General features: G+C 34.5%; 2 protein-coding genes across 2 annotated transcripts; both read left to right on the top strand.

Moving 5' to 3' along the window:
- Window positions 1-3,084: 3,084 nt before the first annotated feature.
- LOC137716717 (aldehyde oxidase GLOX1-like) lies at window positions 3,085-4,952 on the top strand. Its single transcript, XM_068456097.1, has one exon. The coding sequence runs from the start codon at window positions 3,135-3,137 to the stop codon at window positions 4,743-4,745; it is 1,611 nt and encodes a 536-aa protein (XP_068312198.1). The 5' UTR covers window positions 3,085-3,134; the 3' UTR covers window positions 4,746-4,952.
- A 7,829-nt stretch (window positions 4,953-12,781) lies between these two features.
- LOC137718703 (aldehyde oxidase GLOX1-like) lies at window positions 12,782-14,562 on the top strand. The gene has a single exon (XM_068458249.1). It carries the CDS (start codon window positions 12,832-12,834, stop codon window positions 14,440-14,442), a length of 1,611 nt encoding a protein of 536 aa, XP_068314350.1. The 5' UTR covers window positions 12,782-12,831; the 3' UTR covers window positions 14,443-14,562.
- The last annotated feature ends 10,969 nt before the right edge of the window (window positions 14,563-25,531 follow it).

Raw genomic sequence — 25,531 nt, 5'->3', positions numbered from 1 at the left:
TGTGACGTGAGAGCATGTTTGGATTATTAGGCCTACTACATGGGTAATTCTGATAGAATTGTTGGATTTGCTACATAAATAACTCATCTATGATATAAGATCAGAATGTGAGCGTCTAACTAAAAATCAATTATTGATAGATGAAGAGACACATAATATTTCAATCAATTATGTTGGACTCTCATGTTTTGATACGAGATATTATCTACAGACAAAATATTTCATCAATCTTAACATACATGTTATGTCACTTAGTATTACAGTCTAATAGTATTTATCTTCACTTGTAAATCATATGTCTTAGGTTTGATTATCGTCACTCACTAATATCAAGTTAAAGTTTGGCAGTATAATTTTTTTTTAATTTTAACAAACGATAGTACATACACTGAAGGTAAGAGACTGGACCAAGCCTTACTATCCAATAAACCGCCTTTTTGAAGATTGTATTATAACTTGACATTTTGGAAAAAATGATTCTATAGCTTCGCAAGTCAATGACTCAATGCACATTTTGGAACATGATCTTGATTTGAAAGTGATTACATAGCTATCTAAATACCATTAAAAGATAATTGATGATGTCAATACCACCCAAACTATTGATTTTCCAAAATTCTTACGTCTTAATCATCCAATATGAAATGACACGGCAATAGGTTTGTAAATACCGACTTGAAACTAACTCATATGGGTTCTTAATAGTTGATTTGCTTGATCGTATCACCAGAAAAATATTTCTAATTGAATTATATTTTTGGTCCCTCCAACAGCAATGGTTTGGTTTTGTCTCCTGCTGGTAAAGCAAAATGCATGTGTGGTTATGGCCTATGATGCTTAATTACTATAGGTTCATGAATATATGAAAGATTTGACTCGCAGAGTTTGGTGGTTTGCAAGCAGCACGCATGGCTGCTAAACATTCTTTTTGCAGGTTCATGGATTAAGAGCTTAATTTAATTTGTATGGATAATCCGCAGTCTAAAGTGGTTGACGTACACCTTAATTAGTTATAAGTTAGGGCTCATTTCAGACAAGTTCAAATCTTCTATGTACTCATTTTGTGTGTGACCTAGTTTCTGTTATTGATCGACACGTGTTCATAAACTTAACACTCCATCAACTTTGGTGTCATAAACTTAACACGTGTCAATTAATTATAGAAGCTACAAAGAAGCCACACACAAAACAGATGCAAAAGATTTGAACTCATTTCAAATTGTTTACATAGAAATTAATTTAGCACTTACATTCATGAGCGTCTTAAAAAAAATTACTAGAAAATACGTTAAAGTTAGTTTTTACGATTTATTAGCATTTTAAAGGTATTTTTTTGTCAAACGTAAGTATCATCATCATGAGCGATTTTAGCTCTTTCGTATGCACCATCGTAAATAAATTTTGAGTCATTTCGAATACTACAAACACAAACAAGAAAATATGATGGCAAACAATAAAATAAACAAAGTTGACCAAAAGAACGAGTGTATATATATATATATATATATATATATATATATATGTGAGGAAACTTTCACTAATAATATTCTTCGACCAAAACATAAAAAATATATAGAATTAATTAAGGAATATCGCATCTCAACAATACATATAAAATACATATACCAATACGCATGGTGTATATTGTAGAATAGCAAGACGTGCTGTATTTTCTATTTTCCACGGCCCGACAATTTGAGTCGATCAATTTATCAATCATTACAAGAACAAGATCAGAAATGCATTATAAATTTAGTTGAAGGATGTATCTGTCTAAACCAACCGTATCAAAGACATTCTGAATGAGCCCCATCAACCGTTTACAAAATTGTCCAAGTACACTAAGGAATATCTCACTTAATAACAAATATAGAATTAAAAGATCATGACTTCACTTGTTGCAAATAAGGTTGTAAAAGACGTTAAGTGCTAGTCGGGCAACAAACAGGGGCCTAGCTTCAGTTTATTCATACTTATTGAACAAACTAACGGTTGTGATATTAACAAGTAGTACCCTCATAATCTACTTTCAATTTGTCTAATTCAAGTCACGTCATCATATGGGGGGGGGGGGAATAATTCATGCCATATTGTTGAGAATCCCGGATTGATAATTTGAGAAACCAAATTGCAACTTATAATATATGGTACAATACCTAATTACACTGAAACATCTAGGAAAAACCCTCAGTGTTTCATGGTTAGGGAGCTAGGTTTGACGATAACAGGGCGTTATATTAATGGAATGTAAGATGTCAATCATGTCCTGCTAACAACCATAGAGGAATTGGAACCTTGAAGATTTTACAATTAATATAGACCAAATGTCAAGGGACTTAAGAGGATACTGTAATATTAACAACTAACGGGCAAAGCTATAATTTAGCATCAAACTAGTTATTATCAAGATAGTAGAATTTACAAAATCTTAACTTACTCATGAATAAAATATTGTACCAGATATATACCGAGTTTAAGACATCTTACTTATCCATGTCGAGAAGAATATAACTCAATATAGTGCTAATTAATGACATATACTTGTCGATTAGAGGAGCACTCCCTTACTTATTAGTTAGTTCCAGGCTATATTCATTTAGTTAAGAGTAATGTTAGAGAGACTAAATTTATAGACTAAATGATGTGTCACCGATAGGAAATGAGCACGTTTATCAACGTTTAAGTAATAATCCAATTATCAACTCCCATATCATTTCTCGTTTGGATGTTCTTTTAAAATAACTGAAAGCTCTTTTAGAGAAAATGTTTTTGGATTCCAAAAGCACTTAAAGTGTTTGCTGCAAGAAACTCTAATTATGTGCTTATTCTAGTGACACTTTAAGCGTTTTTCCAGAATTTACTTGCATTTTTACCAAAGATTAGTTCTAAAAACATTTTCATCAAAAGAGTTTTCAGTCATTTTAAAAGCACATCCAAACAAGCTCTTAGTTTACAAAATTTAGCCTCCCTAGCATTGCTTTTTAGTTAATTAATTAGGACGGGGTAACTCGAAAACCCTAGTATTTAAGGAGGGCCAGGTCGAGACTTGAGACAGACAGAACCACAAAGCTATAGCTCATAAATCACAGCTAAAGCACAATTTAAGTAAGCAAAAACCAAGAAAGAAAGAAAGAATGAAGCCAATTACCAGTCTCATTCTTTCATTTCTGTTGTTAATAATATTTCTTGGGTTCTCTCGGAGGGCCCACGCTGCCGGTGGCAATTGGCAAGTGTTGGCAACCATTGGCGTTTCCGCCATGCACATGCAGCTCTTAAAAAATGACCGCATTGTCCTGTTCGACCGCACAGACTTCGGCACATCCAACTTGTCCTTGCCCAACGGTAATTGCGTCAATAACGACTGCACTGCCCACTCTGCCGAGTTCGTCGTCCAGACCAAAGCCTTCCGCCCCCTCACGGTCCTATCCGACGTCTGGTGCTCCTCCGGCTCCATGGCCCCCAACGGCAACTTAATCCAAACCGGTGGCTTCAATAGTGGAGAACGCCGCGTTAGAGTTTTCCAACCCTGCACGGGTTGTGATTGGACGGAGGTTGTGGATGGCTTGGCCGTTCGCCGTTGGTACGCCACCAATCATGTTCTGCCCGATGGACGCGAGATTATCATCGGCGGCCGGGGGCAATTCAACTATGAATTTTATCCGAAGACCGAGTCCACAAGCAATGTCTACAGCTTGCCGTTCCTTTCGCAGACCAATGACCCCGGCCAAGAAAACAATCTATACCCTTTTGTTTTTCTCAACCCTGATGGCAACTTATTTATTTTCGCTAACAATCGAGCTATTTTGTTGGATTACGGGAAGAACGTCGTCGTTAAAACCTACCCGCAAATACCCGGTGGCGACCCGAGGTCGTACCCCAGCACGGGTTCAGCCGTATTGCTACCATTGAAGAACTTGATGGCTCCATCTGTTGAGGCTGAAGTTTTGGTCTGCGGTGGAGCTCCAAAAGGGTCATTTGTCCAGGCAAATAAGGGTACTTTTGTGGAAGCTCTAAACACATGTGCTCGGATCAAAATAACAGACCCTAATCCACAGTGGATTGTTGAAACTATGCCTCAAGCTAGAGTCATGGGTGACATGTTATTGCTCCCAGACAGCACTGTTTTACTCATCAACGGTGCATCGTCGGGGGTTGCAGGTTGGGAAATCGGGCGTAATCCTGTTCTCAACCCAGTTGTGTACCGACCAGATAATGCAGTTGGGTCAAGGTTCGAACAACAAAACCCTACCACCATACCGCGAATGTACCATTCCTCAGCATTATTGGTACGCGATGGTAGAGTGATCGTTGGAGGTAGTAACCCCCACGATAAGTACCAATTTGGCAGCAACGTGCTTTTTCCAACAGAATTTAGATTGGAGGCATTTAGTCCTGAGTATCTCGACGCTAAATATGCGGATTTGCGTCCTACTATCATCACACCCCTAAACCTAGCCAAAATCCATTACGGAAGAAAATTGACCGTTCAATTCTCGCTTACGGGCACACTAGCAATGAATTCAGTGTTGGTGACGATGGTGGCGCCGCCATTTAGCACACATTCATTCTCCATGAATCAAAGGTTGCTGGTTCTTGGTGCAGAGAACGTACAAAAGGTAGGGCCAACAACGTATCAAGCTCAAGTGACGACACCGACTTCGGTAAATCTTGCGCCTTCCGGATATTACATTTTGTATGTGGTTCATCAGCAAATTCCAAGCGAGGGCATCTTTGTTCATATTTAGTGAGAACCTTGAAGGTACATTTCATTTCCCAAATGAAGAAACATGATTGGTTATCAGTTGAAAAAGAAAATGGTCATATGTTCAGAGATCAAGCTAGCTAAGAGTGCTAACTTGTCAGATGTAATTTCGATCACAATTTGCAAGTTGTACTTTCAATTTCTTTTTGTATTTTGTTTTTTTTTTTACCGAAATTGTAAAGTTTGTGTTTAAACTGATGAATAAAGTTCTATTAAACTTGCATTGAACTTTTGCCACTGATGTGTGTTCAGGGTACTCACAAATTAGATGAATCAAACGCTACTAAATACTCACAAGGGCACAAAATCAAAAGTAGTAAAGCAAGGGCAAATACAAGACTGATCTCATATAAATTGCCTTAAAAGCCGATTTAACGGATTAGTAAACAAGCTTAAGTTAAAAACGAACGATGGATTGACGGTGATTAAAAGGTAAACTAAACAAAATGAATCAAAAGGTAAACGATGGATGTGTTATTTAAAACTAAAATTGGAAATCGAAAGAGAGACAAAGTAGGAAGACTAGATCATCATATTAGGGTTTCACCATATGCCCTAGCAAAAGTGCTTAGTTACAACTAGAGATAAAAATAAAAGGAAGATAGAACTCGAAATCCATGGTGATGCACATCTCAAACTCTTCTTCTCCGTCAAACAAAAATTGTATGTCTAAAAAGGCACCTTATTTATATTAAAACAACACAATTCTAACTCTAAAAAGTACAATAAAAACTCTCCTAAAATGAAACAAAGACCTAAACAAAAAGAACACAAACTACGAAAGAATCATATTCTTAGCTTGGGAAACGTGTAATCTGACTTGCAGGCTTGATTTGGGTTCGTTCCATCTTCTAGAGAATTTCAACAAAAATAGGTAACTTGTAACTCTTTTTGTTAGTTTTCCAGGTGTGGCACATTAACTAGGAAAATTTGGGAAAGTTTTCAAATCTTTATTCGCGCAAGTGCACAATCCTGAAGGCAATCAATCAACTTCCGCGGGATTGTCTTTGTAAATTGGAACATTTGGCTTCGTATGAAATTATGAAATGTAAGCACAATGATTCTCAATCTCTTAGCTCTCTCTTCCAGTTGGCCTTGCATACAAAATTCCTTCGAAAAGTCGATTTATCTTCAAAACCCTCCTAAGTGTGCATATTGGCTGAAATTGGGAAAATAAAAGTAACGAGGCTCTTTTAAAATCAATTCCTTGACAAAACTTAGGAATAATAATTGACATCAAGAAATAAAATTTATCAGGCCCTATTAGATAATATATTGCTTGCAAAAATTTTGGTATTTGCAAGTTGCACCTTCAATTTTCTTTTGTATTTTGTTTCTTTTTGCTGTATAATTTGGATCATTACATGGTAACTTAGACAAGAGTTTGTAACTTTGTAGTACTAGATGTTTTACAACTCCAGCCTCTGAACATTAGAGGTGTTTCTCGGATGTTGAAGTTGGACTAACAGGTTTCAATTTTGTCGCTGCAATATGTCAGAGAGGAAGTGTTTATAAACAACAATATAATTAACGCGTGCGACGCGAGTCAGTCCGCTCGAATTAGATGGGTGCATTATTTCTGAGCTTGTGAAATTTGAAATCATGCGCTATCGTTTCTTTTTGGTACAAAAACTATGTCGATTTTGGAACTCAAGTAACGAAACAAGCAAGGCTTTGAGATCTCTATTAAGTCCTCCTTCCACAAGGCACCCGAAAACTTTAAAATTCGGCTTGGATTTCTTTCACTCAAAAGCACGACCTAGTATTTAATGATGCATCAGGTTGCCCCATTAGTTAAGATCCAGTCTAGCTAGCTCGGTTTGTTAACTTGTACGTAACATCCTAGATGAACAGATGGTTTGCCTGGAAAAAACTTGTCCCGCTTGGTTTTGGTAATTCAGAGTTGCAATGTTGATGTTAATGTTGGCTGATGGATGAGTAGCTTTCAGATCTTTGATGGAAAAATCGAATTGCCCAATAATTAATAAGCCATCACGTAGAAAGTTCATTCAATCACTTTCCTTCTGTATATGATAATATCCTATAACAAAGTTCTTGTCTGTTAGCTGATTCGCTCCTTAAATCGTTTTAAGGATGATTACGTTGGAGAAAATGGAGATATGTTCAAATTATGTATAATTACAAGATAATTCATAAAGAAACCATCATGCATTAAACTACAACTACTGCCTTTAATCGAAATATAGTTTTATTTTATTTTATTATAATGTGACATTCTGAAATACTTTGACAGGAAGGAATTCAAAAGGGTTGACACGTGCCAACAGGAAGGTGTGCATCTTGTGTTGGCCAACTGACCGTAATCTACATATGCAACTGAGTTGTGAAAGTTTGACTCTTATCCTCTATTTTGACCCTAATCTAGTGTATTTCATGGGAATGATTTCAAATCTGGAGTAAGAGGTAGGCACAAGTTTCTTTTGAACTAAAAAGAGCAAAAGAAAAGCTACTTTATCCGTAATCGACAAGTTGTTTATGGGTCGTTTTCAAGTATTTGAGTTAACAGTAAAAAAATGCCTTTAAGAAACCGCCACTCAGAGAAACTCCATATGAACAAGGCATGCATATTGGATGCAAATTCAAACACGTTTAATTGGAATCTGCTGTTCTGATCTAATTAATGTCAATTACTTCATCAAGTTGAACCTTGTTGCTTGTGACTTGTGTATGGAAATAGAGTGCCTACCTAACTTCTAGTTAATCTCTAAAACCTTCTTATCCTTCTTCTCATTTTACTTGTGAAAACGATGCTTGCTGAGCTAAGAAGATTGGATGTCTATGGTCCTGGTTATCAAAGCGGAAAAATATATATAAAGTACGTCTAAATTATATATTGGAAATGTTTTATATATTGGATAAAGCCAGGGGGGGAGCATTCTCAAGAGTATGAAAACAAAACTTAATTCTCTTCTCTCTGTAAATACAAATTCGCATTGCCAATTCTTGTCAAGAAAGTCTTTTGCACGTATTGATTAGGCTAAACAAGGAGTTAGAACTTCAACACTATTGATTGGCACATCAATATTGAAACTAGATAATTGAGGTAGATCATTTTAAAAGCGTTTAAAATTCTGAGTCCTCATCAAATAATATTTCTTGCATTATATTTTTGTCTCTCCACCAGCAATGGTTTTGTCTCCTGGTGGTAAGAAAAATGGTTTATTCCCTCTGCCTATGGTGCTTATAAGTTCATGAATCAAAGGTTTGACTCGTACAGTTTGGTGGTTTTGTCTCCTTGCAAGCACGCATGGCTGCTAATTAATCATTCTCAGAATCATGAATTAAGAGTTTTATTCAAATTCCAGATATAATAAGTGAGGAAACTTTCACGATGCTCTCGAACTAACAATATTCTTCGACCAAAACTAGAAAATAAAGGGCACTAAGAATTTTCACACACAGAATGTTGCAAAGATGGTATATGGTGGATATATATTGTATAATACTGAGACGTGCCTTTTTTATTTAATTGAGATGATAATGTCAAAACTAGCCAGGTCGATTTTCAATTATTTTGAGAATATGAGATCAGAATGAAGTACATTATAAACTTATTGGAAGAATTTATGTGCGTGACCAACCGTATACATAAGACATTCTGATTGATCTTCCTCAACCGTATATATGCATATATAATCATCAGAATAAACTAATTAAGGAATATCTCATCTAATAACAGTGAAGAATTAATTAATGGATCATGATTTGACTTTCTCATGTTTTTTTAATGAATTTATATAATTTTACTCAGAAACTTTGATAAGCATATCCTTTTTTGTAGAAAACGTAAATATCATGTAAAACATTGTTTTCGTTAAGCAGAAGATGGTTTGTTTAAAGCTAGCGAGGGACCTAAACAATTTGTGTAGAAGATGCTCACACACTATGTATCTATTTTGCGAAAGAGATATTTGAACTGATTCGAGCCACCGTGTAGAGCTAGCATGCAACTAGCTTTAGATATATGTATATATTTCGGGATGGTTTGGGATTGCTTAAATGTTTTTAAAAGCAGCTCCTTAAAAGAGTTGGAGTCTTAATTGTGTTTGGTTCATGAAAATAAAGTGTTTTTTTTTTCAAGATCATGTGTCCAAAATAGCAAAAAGTAGAAGCAGCTAGCCCTACACATGCTTGTCAAAAAAGTGTTTTTTTTTTTTTATAGGAAAATGAATAGTACCAATTAATGAAACTTTCATATTGATAGTTCTACTCCTATCATTTTTTTTTTCTTTTTCCTAAAAGCACTTTTAGTATTATAGTTTACCAAATACTTACCAACTTTTTTCACAGTTGTTTATTTTCATAGCACAGTAGAAGCTGTTTTGAAAAAATAAAAACACAGGAACTCCAAACTAGCACTTCATTTGCTGTCATATATGCTTCTCTATAAGTATGTTCGAAAATGAATCTGAGAATTTGTCAAAGAATACCGAAACTAGATAATTATGGGGTGAAGCTTAAAACAATTATATTTGAGTTCAAGAAATCGTTATGCACACAAATCTAGCTATACAAAACTTGCAAGAAGAAAACTAGATAATCGGTTTCCTTTTCTTATTTAATCATATATAATTTGCTTAATAATCATAACCTGATGCTAAATATAAAATATAATATTGATGATCCATACATTCAAGGTATGTGATTGATCAAGTCAATTAGTCTGCACTTAATCTCAGTTTATTGTTATAAGACTCAAATTACAGCTGCATGACCTCAAAATAAAATAAATTTACAGTACAGGACATTGTCCTCGGACTTGGCTTTAGGAACTAGTAGCTGCCGGCCCCAAGCTATAGATATACAAAAAAAACCCTAGATCAGCATTGTCGGCAGCAATGATATGCCATGCATTGCCATTAACTGGTTTCATGTCTCTTGTTTAATATTTGCAACAGGTGCAGACCATATAGGAAGAGAGATTGACCCATCGATATATTAGGACAACATTTACATACATACATACATACATACATACATATACATACACATACACATACACATACACATACATACATACATACATACATACATATATATATATATACACATACATACATATATATATATACACATACATACATATATATATACACATACATATATATATATATATATATATATATATATATATATATATTCAAGCCAAAAGCCTCTTTATTTAGATACGATTCGATTATGGCTGGCCGTTTATGCCAAAACCCTCTTTCTTTGCACGAATATATATCTTTTCGGTCAGGGTAACCATTTAGATGATACAAGTATATATTAAAATGTCAATGTATTTTAGGTAGGAAGTTTTTCAGCCATTTTTGCCATTCCTACACTCATTTTTACTTCTCACATACTCAATTTTCGGATGTCAGATCAAATGAATTGAAGAAAATCACTGGAAACAAAAATTAACCAGGATGTGTCGAAAATAAAAATAGGTGTGAGTAACACTATCCTTTTTCATGTAATTGATACTTGATTTTATCCCTAGATTACAAGATTCCTTATTGTACAATATAACTAGTTGTATACATTCAGAATGTATCAATAAAGTACACAATTTGCCGTGAAATTCTTTTTCAACATGGTATTAGAGCGAATTTTGTATGAACTCGAATATTGGGTTTGTATTCTTTCTGAACCGCATTACTGGGTCTAGTCCAAGTGTGTAGTTTTAACGTGCTTGTCTTTACTTTCTCGATGTGGAAGTTCTCTTCACGTGTGAGCCATAAATATATGATTGCACGTGAAGGGGCATGTTGGAAATCCCACATCGGAGACAAAACAAATTACAATTTATATACAAATGGTTCCATTCGTAATTACACCGAGCTCTTTTAGAATAAAATCTCACACACCACTTGGGCTACAGGTTGTTAGGTTGAGAACAATATAGGTGTTGAACTATTTGGCCGGTCTCTCTGAAACTATATCAATAATATGACTCTTGAAGACAAAAATTTATGCATATCTTTGTATCATAATATCATGGACACCGAATGCTAGTAATGTACTCGTGCCATTGAAATATTTTCTCTTTCTGATTGGCCTATTCAAAATTAAGAATGATGAGAATATATAAGATGGCAAAGGTTTGATCGCAGGGAGGTTTGACCGAGCGTTATATTTAGTTACTGGAATATAATATATTTATTGCTGTCACTTTGTCAACTCCCTCAGCCATACACGCATTGGACAACCTTTACATTATTATTAGGATGCAAGATTGTACAATTAATACAGACCAAATGTCTAGAAAATAAAGAGAGGTGCAATGGATATCTACCAAATGGAATATTAGAACCATGCATGATCAAGAATCTAATTAATATTATAGTTCTGATCTTAGTATTAACCTAACAAGAGCAGCTTCTGCAATACACATTGATAAGTTTGCTTCCCAAAAATGCATGCATATACACAAAAATTTCTCTTTCATATACCAAAATCTATAACATCATTCAACTGGAAATTAAGTTCAAAATTAAGAAGTTAATAATTAGAGTTCGAAAGGTAGTTTTCACTCTTGACGACTATATTTCGATTTTTGACCCAAACAAGCAATCATTTCATATTTTGTCTCTAATTAATATATGTATGCATTAAACTGATCAATTTTTTTTTTTTATATATACGTACCTAGCATATATATGAACTAGAAATTAGAAAGACGAAACAAAGTTCATCAACCCAATGAAAGAATAAGTCGATAAGCTTAGTTATACCTAAGATATGTACCTGAAAAAAAAAAGGAAATAAATTTGATCAACCAACGAAAGAATAAACATTTAACAAGTATAATTATAAAAATAAAAACAAGAAGAAGACCTGGCTAAGTACCAGTTTGGTGCTGCTTAACTTAAAAAAAAAAAAAAAAGCAATATGCAAAAAACACTCAGTTTTTTTTTGTGTTTGGTAAACTTTCAAAATCAGCTTTTTTTTTTCATAGTTTTGGGTAAAAAAAAAAAAAAAAAACTAAAAAGGCAAAGCAACAAAACTGAGCTTTTGGAAAACCAGCTTTTTATCATAATACACAGGTGAACAGTGCCATTAAATGAATTTTTCAAAATGGCAACCTTAACCTCTCTTTCTCCTTCATACCAGTTCTAGGCTCCACCCCCCTTCTCCAATTGCTCTCTGGCGCCGTACTACCCAGATTCACCACCCCATCCCCTTTATCTCTTCTTACTCCCCAGATTCGTCACCCCATCTCTCTCCCAATCCCCACCAAATACACCCATCGCCACCTCGCAGACCATGATCCCAACCCACTCCCTGCTAGATGATAACCCAGATCCCACCCACCCATCCACCACCGCACCTTCCAAAACATGTAATGCCTTGGAAATCAAAATGCAGGAAATAGAAATGGGAGTGAGGATGAAGGTCCCAGATCGTTGGACCTGAAAGAGAAATGCGAAGGGACGAAGGTGGGTGAGGACATTGAAATTTCAGGAGGGATCATTGATGAAAAATGGAAGAAAAGCCAGAAACATTTTGGCAGAACAAAATATAAAGAAAGAAGAATGAAAAAGTTAGAAAGAAAGGGAAACAAAGAACAAAGGAAAAAGAAAACAATCATGAACTTTTTGGCAGAAAGAAAAAGAAAGGAAGAAAAACCCATAAGTTTTTTTTTTTTGTTGTCATATTTTACATAATTATAGCTGTTCTACATAAATATTTACCAAACACTATAACACTGTTTTTTTATTCAAAGCACTTTTACAATTATTGTTACCAAACACTTTATTATTTTATTTTACAAGCTGCTTATTTTTACAACACAATAAAAACAATTTTTTTTTTCAAAGCACAACAATACCAAACTAGAGTAATAAAGTTAGTTAGCATTCCCATTGTGAATTGCTCTTCGACTACAACAGTCCTTTTCACTAACCGGACAAATTGTCGGTCCCACACGTATATAATATAGAATGGGTAGCTCAAACCCTAGTATTTAAGGAGCTCCAGGTAATGAGTTGAGACAGACCCACAAAGCTAAAAGCACAAATAAAGAGATTCAAAAGGACCACGTCAGCAAAATCCAAGAAAGAATGAAGACAATTAGTCTCATTGATCTTTCACTTCTGTTGTTAATAATCAATTTCTCTGTTCTGACGGCCCACGCTGCAGGTGGCAAATGGCAAGTGCTGAAAAACGTTGGCATTTCCGCCATGCACATGCAGCTCTTCAAAAACGACCGCATCGTCTTGTTCGACCGCACCGACTTCGGCAAATCCAACTTGTCCTTGCCCAACGGTAACTGCGTCAATAACGACTGCACCGCCCACTCCGCCGAGTTCGTCGTCCAAACCAATGCCGTCCGCCCCCTCACGGTCTTATCCGACGTCTGGTGCTCCTCCGGTTCAATGGACGCCTACGGAAACTTAATCCAAACAGGCGGCAACAACATCGGCGAGCGCCGCGTTAGAGTTTTCACGCCCTGCACGGGTTGTGATTGGAAGGAGATTGTGGACGGCTTAGCTGCTCGCCGTTGGTACGCCACTAATCATATTCTGCCTGATGGACGCGAAATTATCATCGGCGGCAGGGGGCAATTCAACTATGAATTTTATCCGAAGACCGCGTCTACAAGCAATGTCTACAGCTTGCCGTTCCTTTCGCAGACCAATGACCCCGGCCAAGAAAACAATCTATACCCTTTTGTTTTTCTCAACCCTGATGGCAACTTATTTGTTTTCGCTAACAATCGAGCTATTTTGTTGGACTACGTGAAGAACGTCGTCGTTAAAACCTACCCGCAAATACCCGGTGGCGACCCGAGGTCGTACCCCAGCACGGGTTCAGCCGTATTGCTACCATTGAAGAACTTGATGGCTCCATCTGTTGAGGCTGAAGTTTTGGTCTGCGGTGGAGCTCCAAAAGGGTCTTTTGTCCAGGCAAATAAGGGTACTTTTGTGGAAGCTCTAAACACATGTGCTCGGATCAAAATAACAGACCCTAATCCACAGTGGATTGTTGAAACTATGCCTCAAGCTAGAGTCATGGGTGACATGTTATTGCTCCCAGACAGCACTGTTTTACTCATTAACGGTGCATCGTCCGGGGTTGCGGGTTGGGAAATCGGGCGTAATCCGGTTTTCAATCCAGTTGTGTACCGACCTGATAATGCAGTCGGGTCACGGTTCGAACAACAAAACCCTACCACCATACCACGGATGTACCATTCCTCAGCATTATTGGTACGTGATGGTAGAGTGATCGTTGGAGGTAGTAACCCACACGAAAAATACCAGTTTGGCAACGACGTGCTTTTCCCAACAGAACTGAGGTTAGAAGCATTTAGTCCTGAGTATCTCGATGCTAAGTACGCGAACTTGCGTCCTACAATCCTTGCACCTGGAAACCAAGCCAAAATCCATTATGGAATAAAATTAGCCATTAAATTCTCGCTTACGGGCACGTTTGCAAAGAATTCAGTATCGGTGACGATGGTGGCACCGCCTTTTAGCACGCATTCATTCTCGATGAATCAAAGGCTGTTGGTTCTTGGTGCGGAGAACGTACAACAGGTAGGGCCAACAACGTATCAAGTTCAAGTGACAACTCCGCCTTCGAAAAATCTTGCGCCTTCCGGATACTACATTCTCTTCGTGGTTCACCAGCAAATTCCAAGTGAGGGCATCTTTGTCAAAATTTACTGAGAAATTTGAAGGTACATTTTCTAGTGTGTATAATATAAGTTGAAAAAAATGAAATAAAAGGTTCATGCAGGGAGAGAGATCAAGCTAGCTAAGAATGCTAACTTATCACAAGTAATTTCGATCAAGTTGTAATTTTCTTTTTTTTTTTTTTTTTACTAAAATTGTAAAGTGTGTAACTTTGTATCCAAACTGATGATGAATGAAGTTGTATTTCGTTATTTCCAGTTATCAATTATTATGTAAATGGAATTACTTAAAAGTCAATGACTTGGGTTCCAATTGTTAATTGATTCTCAAGGTGATTTGTGGACTGTCTTACAGCGAGTGCATAATCATATATTACTTGAAAAGATGTGGTTTATGAAAATCCTTAAATTAACTTGGGTCCAGATTAATGCTAATTAAGTGTTGTCCTTCGTGCTATTGTGGGGCTTTTTCGTGGACCTAATGATGATATCAATTGTACGAAGGATTGGCTGTGAAAGTACTGACTAATTAGAAATGTAATTCTAGTAGAAAAACATGTTTGCGCGACCGCATTTTGCGCGACGAATCAACTTTTGTCGCGCAAAGTATGTTTGCGCGACCAAAAATACACAACGTCGCGCAAAAGGCATTTGCGCGACGGATTTTTGCGCGACCAAGGATGACGTCGCGCAAAACAGCTTTGCGCGACGCATCAGATCCTGCGTCGCGCAAAGGTGTTTTGCGCAGCGCCATATGTAGTCGCGCAAAGGTTCGTCGCGCAAATCACTTTTGCGCGACGTTTTATACGTCGCGCAAAGTCCTTTTTTTTTCTTTTTTGGCCTTTTCCTTTTCTTTTGGGTTTCTTGCATTGCCTTTTTCTTTTGTAGTATCCACTTGTGTAAATGTTTTAAATTGACGATCGAATCAGTTCATTGTATTCATATAGGGTTAAACAGTGCAGCTGTAAAAAATCATCAAAATCGGAGTTAATATAACCGTTAAATCGTAATTTTTCGTTTATAGCCGTCGAAAAGGTTTGTCCCGTTGTTTAATCTCTACACGCTTGTTTTTTACAATTTTTGGCGTATGCGATCTCAAAGCATATACAAACAAGTTTGACGGTTGGATCGTTGAAACTAGTTTTGTACAATGCGTATCCCATCAAAACATTATATTCACTAACACTTGGAATGTATTTAAACTTTCATTAAGTATAACATAATTTTTTGTGGTATCCACTTGTGTAAATATTTTAAATGGACGATCGAATCAGTTTATTGTATTCATATAGGGTCAATGAGTGTAGCTGTAAAAAATCAACAAAATTGGAGCTAATATAACCGTTAAATCATGATTTTTCGTTTATAGCCGTCGAAAAGGTTTGTCCCGTTGTTTGATCTCTACATGTTTGTTTTTTACAAATTTTGGCGTATGGGATCTCAAAGCATATACAAACAAATTTGACGGTTGGATCGTTGAAACTAGTTTCATACAATGCGTATCCCATGAAAACATTAGATTCACTAACACATGGAGTTTATTTATACTTTCATTAAGTATAACATAATATTTTGTAGTATCCACTTTTGTAAATATTTTAAATTGAAGATCGAATCAATTTGTTGTATTCATATAGGGTCAATGAGTGTAGTTGTAAAAAATCATCAAAATCGGAGTTAATATAACCGTTAAATCGTGATTTTTCATTTATAGCCGTCGAAATGGTTTGTCCCGTTGTTTGATCTCTACACGTTTGTTTATTACAATTTTTGGCGTATACGATCTCAAAGCATATACAAACAAGTTTGACGGTTGGATTGTTGAAACTAGTTTTGTACAATGCGTATCCCATGAAAACATTAGATTCACTAACACTTGGAGTTTATTTATACTCTCATTAAGTATAACATAATATTTTGTGGTATCCACTTTTGTAAATATTTTAAATTGAAGATCGAATCAGTTTGTTGTATTTATACAGAATCAATGAGTGTTGTTGTAAAACATCATCAAAATCAGAGTTAATATAACCGTTAAATCGTGATTTTTTGTTTATAGCCGTCGAAAAGGTTTGTCTTGTTACTTAATCTCTGCATGTTTTTTTTTTTTGATTTTTGGCGTATGGGATCTCCAAGTATATATAAACAAGTTTAACGGTTGGATTTTTTAAATTAGTTTGGTACAATGCATTTCCTATCAAATCCAATGGTATATGTATTTACTAAGTAGATTTTAATTAATTTATTTTGTACTCATAAGCAAAACGGGTAAAAAAAAAAAAAAACAGAGGACTTCGCGCGACGTAGGTACAACTGCGTCGCGCAAAACAGGCTTGCGCGACGCAGTACTACCTAAGTCGCGCAAAGTCCCTTTTTTTTTCTTTTTTGGCCTTTTCCTTTTCTTTTGGGTTTCTTGCATTGCCTTTTTCTTTTGTAGTATCCACTTGTGTAAATGTTTTAAATTGACGATCGAATCAGTTCATTGTATTCATATAGGGTTAAACAGTGCAGCTGTAAAAAATCATCAAAATCGGAGTTAATATAACCGTTAAATCGTAATTTTTCGTTTATAGCCGTCGAAAAGGTTTGTCCCGTTGTTTAATCTCTACACGCTTGTTTTTTACAATTTTTGGCGTATGCGATCTCAAAGCATATACAAACAAGTTTGACGGTTGGATCGTTGAAACTAGTTTTGTACAATGCGTATCCCATCAAAACATTATATTCACTAACACTTGGAATGTATTTAAACTTTCATTAAGTATAACATAATTTTTTGTGGTATCCACTTGTGTAAATATTTTAAATGGACGATCGAATCAGTTTATTGTATTCATATAGGGTCAATGAGTGTAGCTGTAAAAAATCAACAAAATTGGAGCTAATATAACCGTTAAATCATGATTTTTCGTTTATAGCCGTCGAAAAGGTTTGTCCCGTTGTTTGATCTCTACATGTTTGTTTTTTACAAATTTTGGCGTATGGGATCTCAAAGCATATACAAACAAATTTGACGGTTGGATCGTTGAAACTAGTTTCATACAATGCGTATCCCATGAAAACATTAGATTCACTAACACATGGAGTTTATTTATACTTTCATTAAGTATAACATAATATTTTGTAGTATCCACTTTTGTAAATATTTTAAATTGAAGATCGAATCAATTTGTTGTATTCATATAGGGTCAATGAGTGTAGTTGTAAAAAATCATCAAAATCGGAGTTAATATAACCGTTAAATCGTGATTTTTCATTTATAGCCGTCGAAATGGTTTGTCCCGTTGTTTGATCTCTACACGTTTGTTTATTACAATTTTTGGCGTATACGATCTCAAAGCATATACAAACAAGTTTGACGGTTGGATTGTTGAAACTAGTTTTGTACAATGCGTATCCCATGAAAACATTAGATTCACTAACACTTGGAGTTTATTTATACTCTCATTAAGTATAACATAATATTTTGTGGTATCCACTTTTGTAAATATTTTAAATTGAAGATCGAATCAGTTTGTTGTATTTATACAGAATCAATGAGTGTTGTTGTAAAACATCATCAAAATCAGAGTTAATATAACCGTTAAATCGTGATTTTTTGTTTATAGCCGTCGAAAAGGTTTGTCTTGTTACTTAATCTCTGCATGTTTTTTTTTTTTGATTTTTGGCGTATGGGATCTCCAAGTATATATAAACAAGTTTAACGGTTGGATTTTTTAAATTAGTTTGGTACAATGCATTTCCTATCAAATCCAATGGTATATGTATTTACTAAGTAGATTTTAATTAATTTATTTTGTACTCATAAGCAAAACGGGTAAAAAAAAAAAAAAACAGAGGACTTCGCGCGACGTAGGTACAACTGCGTCGCGCAAAACAGGCTTGCGCGACGCAGTACTACCTAAGTCGCGCAAAGTCCCTTTTTTTTTCTTTTTTGGCCTTTTCCTTTTCTTTTGGGTTTCTTGCATTGCCTTTTTCTTTTGTAGTATCCACTTGTGTAAATGTTTTAAATTGACGATCGAATCAGTTCATTGTATTCATATAGGGTTAAACAGTGCAGCTGTAAAAAATCATCAAAATCGGAGTTAATATAACCGTTAAATCGTAATTTTTCGTTTATAGCCGTCGAAAAGGTTTGTCCCGTTGTTTAATCTCTACACGCTTGTTTTTTACAATTTTTGGCGTATGCGATCTCAAAGCATATACAAACAAGTTTGACGGTTGGATCGTTGAAACTAGTTTTGTACAATGCGTATCCCATCAAAACATTATATTCACTAACACTTGGAATGTATTTAAACTTTCATTAAGTATAACATAATTTTTTGTGGTATCCACTTGTGTAAATATTTTAAATGGACGATCGAATCAGTTTATTGTATTCATATAGGGTCAATGAGTGTAGCTGTAAAAAATCAACAAAATTGGAGCTAATATAACCGTTAAATCATGATTTTTCGTTTATAGCCGTCGAAAAGGTTTGTCCCGTTGTTTGATCTCTACATGTTTGTTTTTTACAAATTTTGGCGTATGGGATCTCAAAGCATATACAAACAAATTTGACGGTTGGATCGTTGAAACTAGTTTCATACAATGCGTATCCCATGAAAACATTAGATTCACTAACACATGGAGTTTATTTATACTTTCATTAAGTATAACATAATATTTTGTAGTATCCACTTTTGTAAATATTTTAAATTGAAGATCGAATCAATTTGTTGTATTCATATAGGGTCAATGAGTGTAGTTGTAAAAAATCATCAAAATCGGAGTTAATATAACCGTTAAATCGTGATTTTTCATTTATAGCCGTCGAAATGGTTTGTCCCGTTGTTTGATCTCTACACGTTTGTTTATTACAATTTTTGGCGTATACGATCTCAAAGCATATACAAACAAGTTTGACGGTTGGATTGTTGAAACTAGTTTTGTACAATGCGTATCCCATGAAAACATTAGATTCACTAACACTTGGAGTTTATTTATACTCTCATTAAGTATAACATAATATTTTGTGGTATCCACTTTTGTAAATATTTTAAATTGAAGATCGAATCAGTTTGTTGTATTTATACAGAATCAATGAGTGTTGTTGTAAAACATCATCAAAATCAGAGTTAATATAACCGTTAAATCGTGATTTTTTGTTTATAGCCGTCGAAAAGGTTTGTCTTGTTACTTAATCTCTGCATGTTTTTTTTTTTTGATTTTTGGCGTATGGGATCTCCAAGTATATATAAACAAGTTTAACGGTTGGATTTTTTAAATTAGTTTGGTACAATGCATTTCCTATCAAATCCAATGGTATATGTATTTACTAAGTAGATTTTAATTAATTTATTTTGTACTCATAAGCAAAACGGGTAAAAAAAAAAAAAAACAGAGGACTTCGCGCGACGTAGGTACAACTGCGTCGCGCAAAACAGGCTTGCGCGACGCAGTACTACCTAAGTCGCGCAAAGTCCCTTTTTTTTTCTTTTTTGGCCTTTTCCTTTTCTTTTGGGTTTCTTGCATTGCCTTTTTCTTTTGTAGTATCCACTTGTGTAAATGTTTTAAATTGACGATCGAATCAGTTCATTGTATTCATATAGGGTTAAACAGTGCAGCTGTAAAAAATCATCAAAATCGGAGTTAATATAACCGTTAAATCGTAATTTTTCGTTTATAGCCGTCGAAAAGGTTTGTCCCGTTGTTTAATCTCTACACGCTTGTTTTTTACAATTTTTGGCGTATGCGATCTCAAAGCATATACAAACAAGTTTGACGGTTGGATCGTTGAAACTAGTTTTGTACAATGCGTATCCCATCAAAACATTATATTCACTAACACTTGGAATGTATTTAAACTTTCATTAAGTATAACATAATTTTTTGTGGTATCCACTTGTGTAAATATTTTAAATGGACGATCGAATCAGTTTATTGTATTCATATAGGGTCAATGAGTGTAGCTGTAAAAAATCAACAAAATTGGAGCTAATATAACCGTTAAATCATGATTTTTCGTTTATAGCCGTCGAAAAGGTTTGTCCCGTTGTTTGATCTCTACATGTTTGTTTTTTACAAATTTTGGCGTATGGGATCTCAAAGCATATACAAACAAATTTGACGGTTGGATCGTTGAAACTAGTTTCATACAATGCGTATCCCATGAAAACATTAGATTCACTAACACATGGAGTTTATTTATACTTTCATTAAGTATAACATAATATTTTGTAGTATCCACTTTTGTAAATATTTTAAATTGAAGATCGAATCAATTTGTTGTATTCATATAGGGTCAATGAGTGTAGTTGTAAAAAATCATCAAAATCGGAGTTAATATAACCGTTAAATCGTGATTTTTCATTTATAGCCGTCGAAATGGTTTGTCCCGTTGTTTGATCTCTACACGTTTGTTTATTACAATTTTTGGCGTATACGATCTCAAAGCATATACAAACAAGTTTGACGGTTGGATTGTTGAAACTAGTTTTGTACAATGCGTATCCCATGAAAACATTAGATTCACTAACACTTGGAGTTTATTTATACTCTCATTAAGTATAACATAATATTTTGTGGTATCCACTTTTGTAAATATTTTAAATTGAAGATCGAATCAGTTTGTTGTATTTATACAGAATCAATGAGTGTTGTTGTAAAACATCATCAAAATCAGAGTTAATATAACCGTTAAATCGTGATTTTTTGTTTATAGCCGTCGAAAAGGTTTGTCTTGTTACTTAATCTCTGCATGTTTTTTTTTTTTGATTTTTGGCGTATGGGATCTCCAAGTATATATAAACAAGTTTAACGGTTGGATTTTTTAAATTAGTTTGGTACAATGCATTTCCTATCAAATCCAATGGTATATGTATTTACTAAGTAGATTTTAATTAATTTATTTTGTACTCATAAGCAAAACGGGTAAAAAAAAAAAAAAACAGAGGACTTCGCGCGACGTAGGTACAACTGCGTCGCGCAAAACAGGCTTGCGCGACGCAGTACTACCTAAGTCGCGCAAAGTCCCTTTTTTTTTCTTTTTTGGCCTTTTCCTTTTCTTTTGGGTTTCTTGCATTGCCTTTTTCTTTTGTAGTATCCACTTGTGTAAATGTTTTAAATTGACGATCGAATCAGTTCATTGTATTCATATAGGGTTAAACAGTGCAGCTGTAAAAAATCATCAAAATCGGAGTTAATATAACCGTTAAATCGTAATTTTTCGTTTATAGCCGTCGAAAAGGTTTGTCCCGTTGTTTAATCTCTACACGCTTGTTTTTTACAATTTTTGGCGTATGCGATCTCAAAGCATATACAAACAAGTTTGACGGTTGGATCGTTGAAACTAGTTTTGTACAATGCGTATCCCATCAAAACATTATATTCACTAACACTTGGAATGTATTTAAACTTTCATTAAGTATAACATAATTTTTTGTGGTATCCACTTGTGTAAATATTTTAAATGGACGATCGAATCAGTTTATTGTATTCATATAGGGTCAATGAGTGTAGCTGTAAAAAATCAACAAAATTGGAGCTAATATAACCGTTAAATCATGATTTTTCGTTTATAGCCGTCGAAAAGGTTTGTCCCGTTGTTTGATCTCTACATGTTTGTTTTTTACAAATTTTGGCGTATGGGATCTCAAAGCATATACAAACAAATTTGACGGTTGGATCGTTGAAACTAGTTTCATACAATGCGTATCCCATGAAAACATTAGATTCACTAACACATGGAGTTTATTTATACTTTCATTAAGTATAACATAATATTTTGTAGTATCCACTTTTGTAAATATTTTAAATTGAAGATCGAATCAATTTGTTGTATTCATATAGGGTCAATGAGTGTAGTTGTAAAAAATCATCAAAATCGGAGTTAATATAACCGTTAAATCGTGATTTTTCATTTATAGCCGTCGAAATGGTTTGTCCCGTTGTTTGATCTCTACACGTTTGTTTATTACAATTTTTGGCGTATACGATCTCAAAGCATATACAAACAAGTTTGACGGTTGGATTGTTGAAACTAGTTTTGTACAATGCGTATCCCATGAAAACATTAGATTCACTAACACTTGGAGTTTATTTATACTCTCATTAAGTATAACATAATATTTTGTGGTATCCACTTTTGTAAATATTTTAAATTGAAGATCGAATCAGTTTGTTGTATTTATACAGAATCAATGAGTGTTGTTGTAAAACATCATCAAAATCAGAGTTAATATAACCGTTAAATCGTGATTTTTTGTTTATAGCCGTCGAAAAGGTTTGTCTTGTTACTTAATCTCTGCATGTTTTTTTTTTTTGATTTTTGGCGTATGGGATCTCCAAGTATATATAAACAAGTTTAACGGTTGGATTTTTTAAATTAGTTTGGTACAATGCATTTCCTATCAAATCCAATGGTATATGTATTTACTAAGTAGATTTTAATTAATTTATTTTGTACTCATAAGCAAAACGGGTAAAAAAAAAAAAAAACAGAGGACTTCGCGCGACGTAGGTACAACTGCGTCGCGCAAAACAGGCTTGCGCGACGCAGTACTACCTAAGTCGCGCAAAGTCCCTTTTTTTTTCTTTTTTGGCCTTTTCCTTTTCTTTTGGGTTTCTTGCATTGCCTTTTTCTTTTGTAGTATCCACTTGTGTAAATGTTTTAAATTGACGATCGAATCAGTTCATTGTATTCATATAGGGTTAAACAGTGCAGCTGTAAAAAATCATCAAAATCGGAGTTAATATAACCGTTAAATCGTAATTTTTCGTTTATAGCCGTCGAAAAGGTTTGTCCCGTTGTTTAATCTCTACACGCTTGTTTTTTACAATTTTTGGCGTATGCGATCTCAAAGCATATACAAACAAGTTTGACGGTTGGATCGTTGAAACTAGTTTTGTACAATGCGTATCCCATCAAAACATTATATTCACTAACACTTGGAATGTATTTAAACTTTCATTAAGTATAACATAATTTTTTGTGGTATCCACTTGTGTAAATATTTTAAATGGACGATCGAATCAGTTTATTGTATTCATATAGGGTCAATGAGTGTAGCTGTAAAAAATCAACAAAATTGGAGCTAATATAACCGTTAAATCATGATTTTTCGTTTATAGCCGTCGAAAAGGTTTGTCCCGTTGTTTGATCTCTACATGTTTGTTTTTTACAAATTTTGGCGTATGGGATCTCAAAGCATATACAAACAAATTTGACGGTTGGATCGTTGAAACTAGTTTCATACAATGCGTATCCCATGAAAACATTAGATTCACTAACACATGGAGTTTATTTATACTTTCATTAAGTATAACATAATATTTTGTAGTATCCACTTTTGTAAATATTTTAAATTGAAGATCGAATCAATTTGTTGTATTCATATAGGGTCAATGAGTGTAGTTGTAAAAAATCATCAAAATCGGAGTTAATATAACCGTTAAATCGTGATTTTTCATTTATAGCCGTCGAAATGGTTTGTCCCGTTGTTTGATCTCTACACGTTTGTTTATTACAATTTTTGGCGTATACGATCTCAAAGCATATACAAACAAGTTTGACGGTTGGATTGTTGAAACTAGTTTTGTACAATGCGTATCCCATGAAAACATTAGATTCACTAACACTTGGAGTTTATTTATACTCTCATTAAGTATAACATAATATTTTGTGGTATCCACTTTTGTAAATATTTTAAATTGAAGATCGAATCAGTTTGTTGTATTTATACAGAATCAATGAGTGTTGTTGTAAAACATCATCAAAATCAGAGTTAATATAACCGTTAAATCGTGATTTTTTGTTTATAGCCGTCGAAAAGGTTTGTCTTGTTACTTAATCTCTGCATGTTTTTTTTTTTTGATTTTTGGCGTATGGGATCTCCAAGTATATATAAACAAGTTTAACGGTTGGATTTTTTAAATTAGTTTGGTACAATGCATTTCCTATCAAATCCAATGGTATATGTATTTACTAAGTAGATTTTAATTAATTTATTTTGTACTCATAAGCAAAACGGGTAAAAAAAAAAAAAAACAGAGGACTTCGCGCGACGTAGGTACAACTGCGTCGCGCAAAACAGGCTTGCGCGACGCAGTACTACCTAAGTCGCGCAAAGTCCCTTTTTTTTTCTTTTTTGGCCTTTTCCTTTTCTTTTGGGTTTCTTGCATTGCCTTTTTCTTTTGTAGTATCCACTTGTGTAAATGTTTTAAATTGACGATCGAATCAGTTCATTGTATTCATATAGGGTTAAACAGTGCAGCTGTAAAAAATCATCAAAATCGGAGTTAATATAACCGTTAAATCGTAATTTTTCGTTTATAGCCGTCGAAAAGGTTTGTCCCGTTGTTTAATCTCTACACGCTTGTTTTTTACAATTTTTGGCGTATGCGATCTCAAAGCATATACAAACAAGTTTGACGGTTGGATCGTTGAAACTAGTTTTGTACAATGCGTATCCCATCAAAACATTATATTCACTAACACTTGGAATGTATTTAAACTTTCATTAAGTATAACATAATTTTTTGTGGTATCCACTTGTGTAAATATTTTAAATGGACGATCGAATCAGTTTATTGTATTCATATAGGGTCAATGAGTGTAGCTGTAAAAAATCAACAAAATTGGAGCTAATATAACCGTTAAATCATGATTTTTCGTTTATAGCCGTCGAAAAGGTTTGTCCCGTTGTTTGATCTCTACATGTTTGTTTTTTACAAATTTTGGCGTATGGGATCTCAAAGCATATACAAACAAATTTGACGGTTGGATCGTTGAAACTAGTTTCATACAATGCGTATCCCATGAAAACATTAGATTCACTAACACATGGAGTTTATTTATACTTTCATTAAGTATAACATAATATTTTGTAGTATCCACTTTTGTAAATATTTTAAATTGAAGATCGAATCAATTTGTTGTATTCATATAGGGTCAATGAGTGTAGTTGTAAAAAATCATCAAAATCGGAGTTAATATAACCGTTAAATCGTGATTTTTCATTTATAGCCGTCGAAATGGTTTGTCCCGTTGTTTGATCTCTACACGTTTGTTTATTACAATTTTTGGCGTATACGATCTCAAAGCATATACAAACAAGTTTGACGGTTGGATTGTTGAAACT

Source organism: Pyrus communis, chromosome 15 (assembly GCF_963583255.1).
Source record: "Pyrus communis chromosome 15, drPyrComm1.1, whole genome shotgun sequence".
Lineage (NCBI taxonomy): Eukaryota > Viridiplantae > Streptophyta > Magnoliopsida > Rosales > Rosaceae > Pyrus > Pyrus communis.
The sequence above is the reverse complement of the archived record's forward strand: the minus strand, read 5'-3'. Positions and strand labels throughout refer to the sequence as shown.

Bases quoted from the DNA above. Each gene is read 5' to 3' on its own strand.
- LOC137716717 (XM_068456097.1), top strand. From the start codon at position 3,135: ATGAAGCCAATTACCAGTCTCATTCTTTCATTTCTGTTGTTAATAATA.
- LOC137718703 (XM_068458249.1), top strand. From the start codon at position 12,832: ATGAAGACAATTAGTCTCATTGATCTTTCACTTCTGTTGTTAATAATC.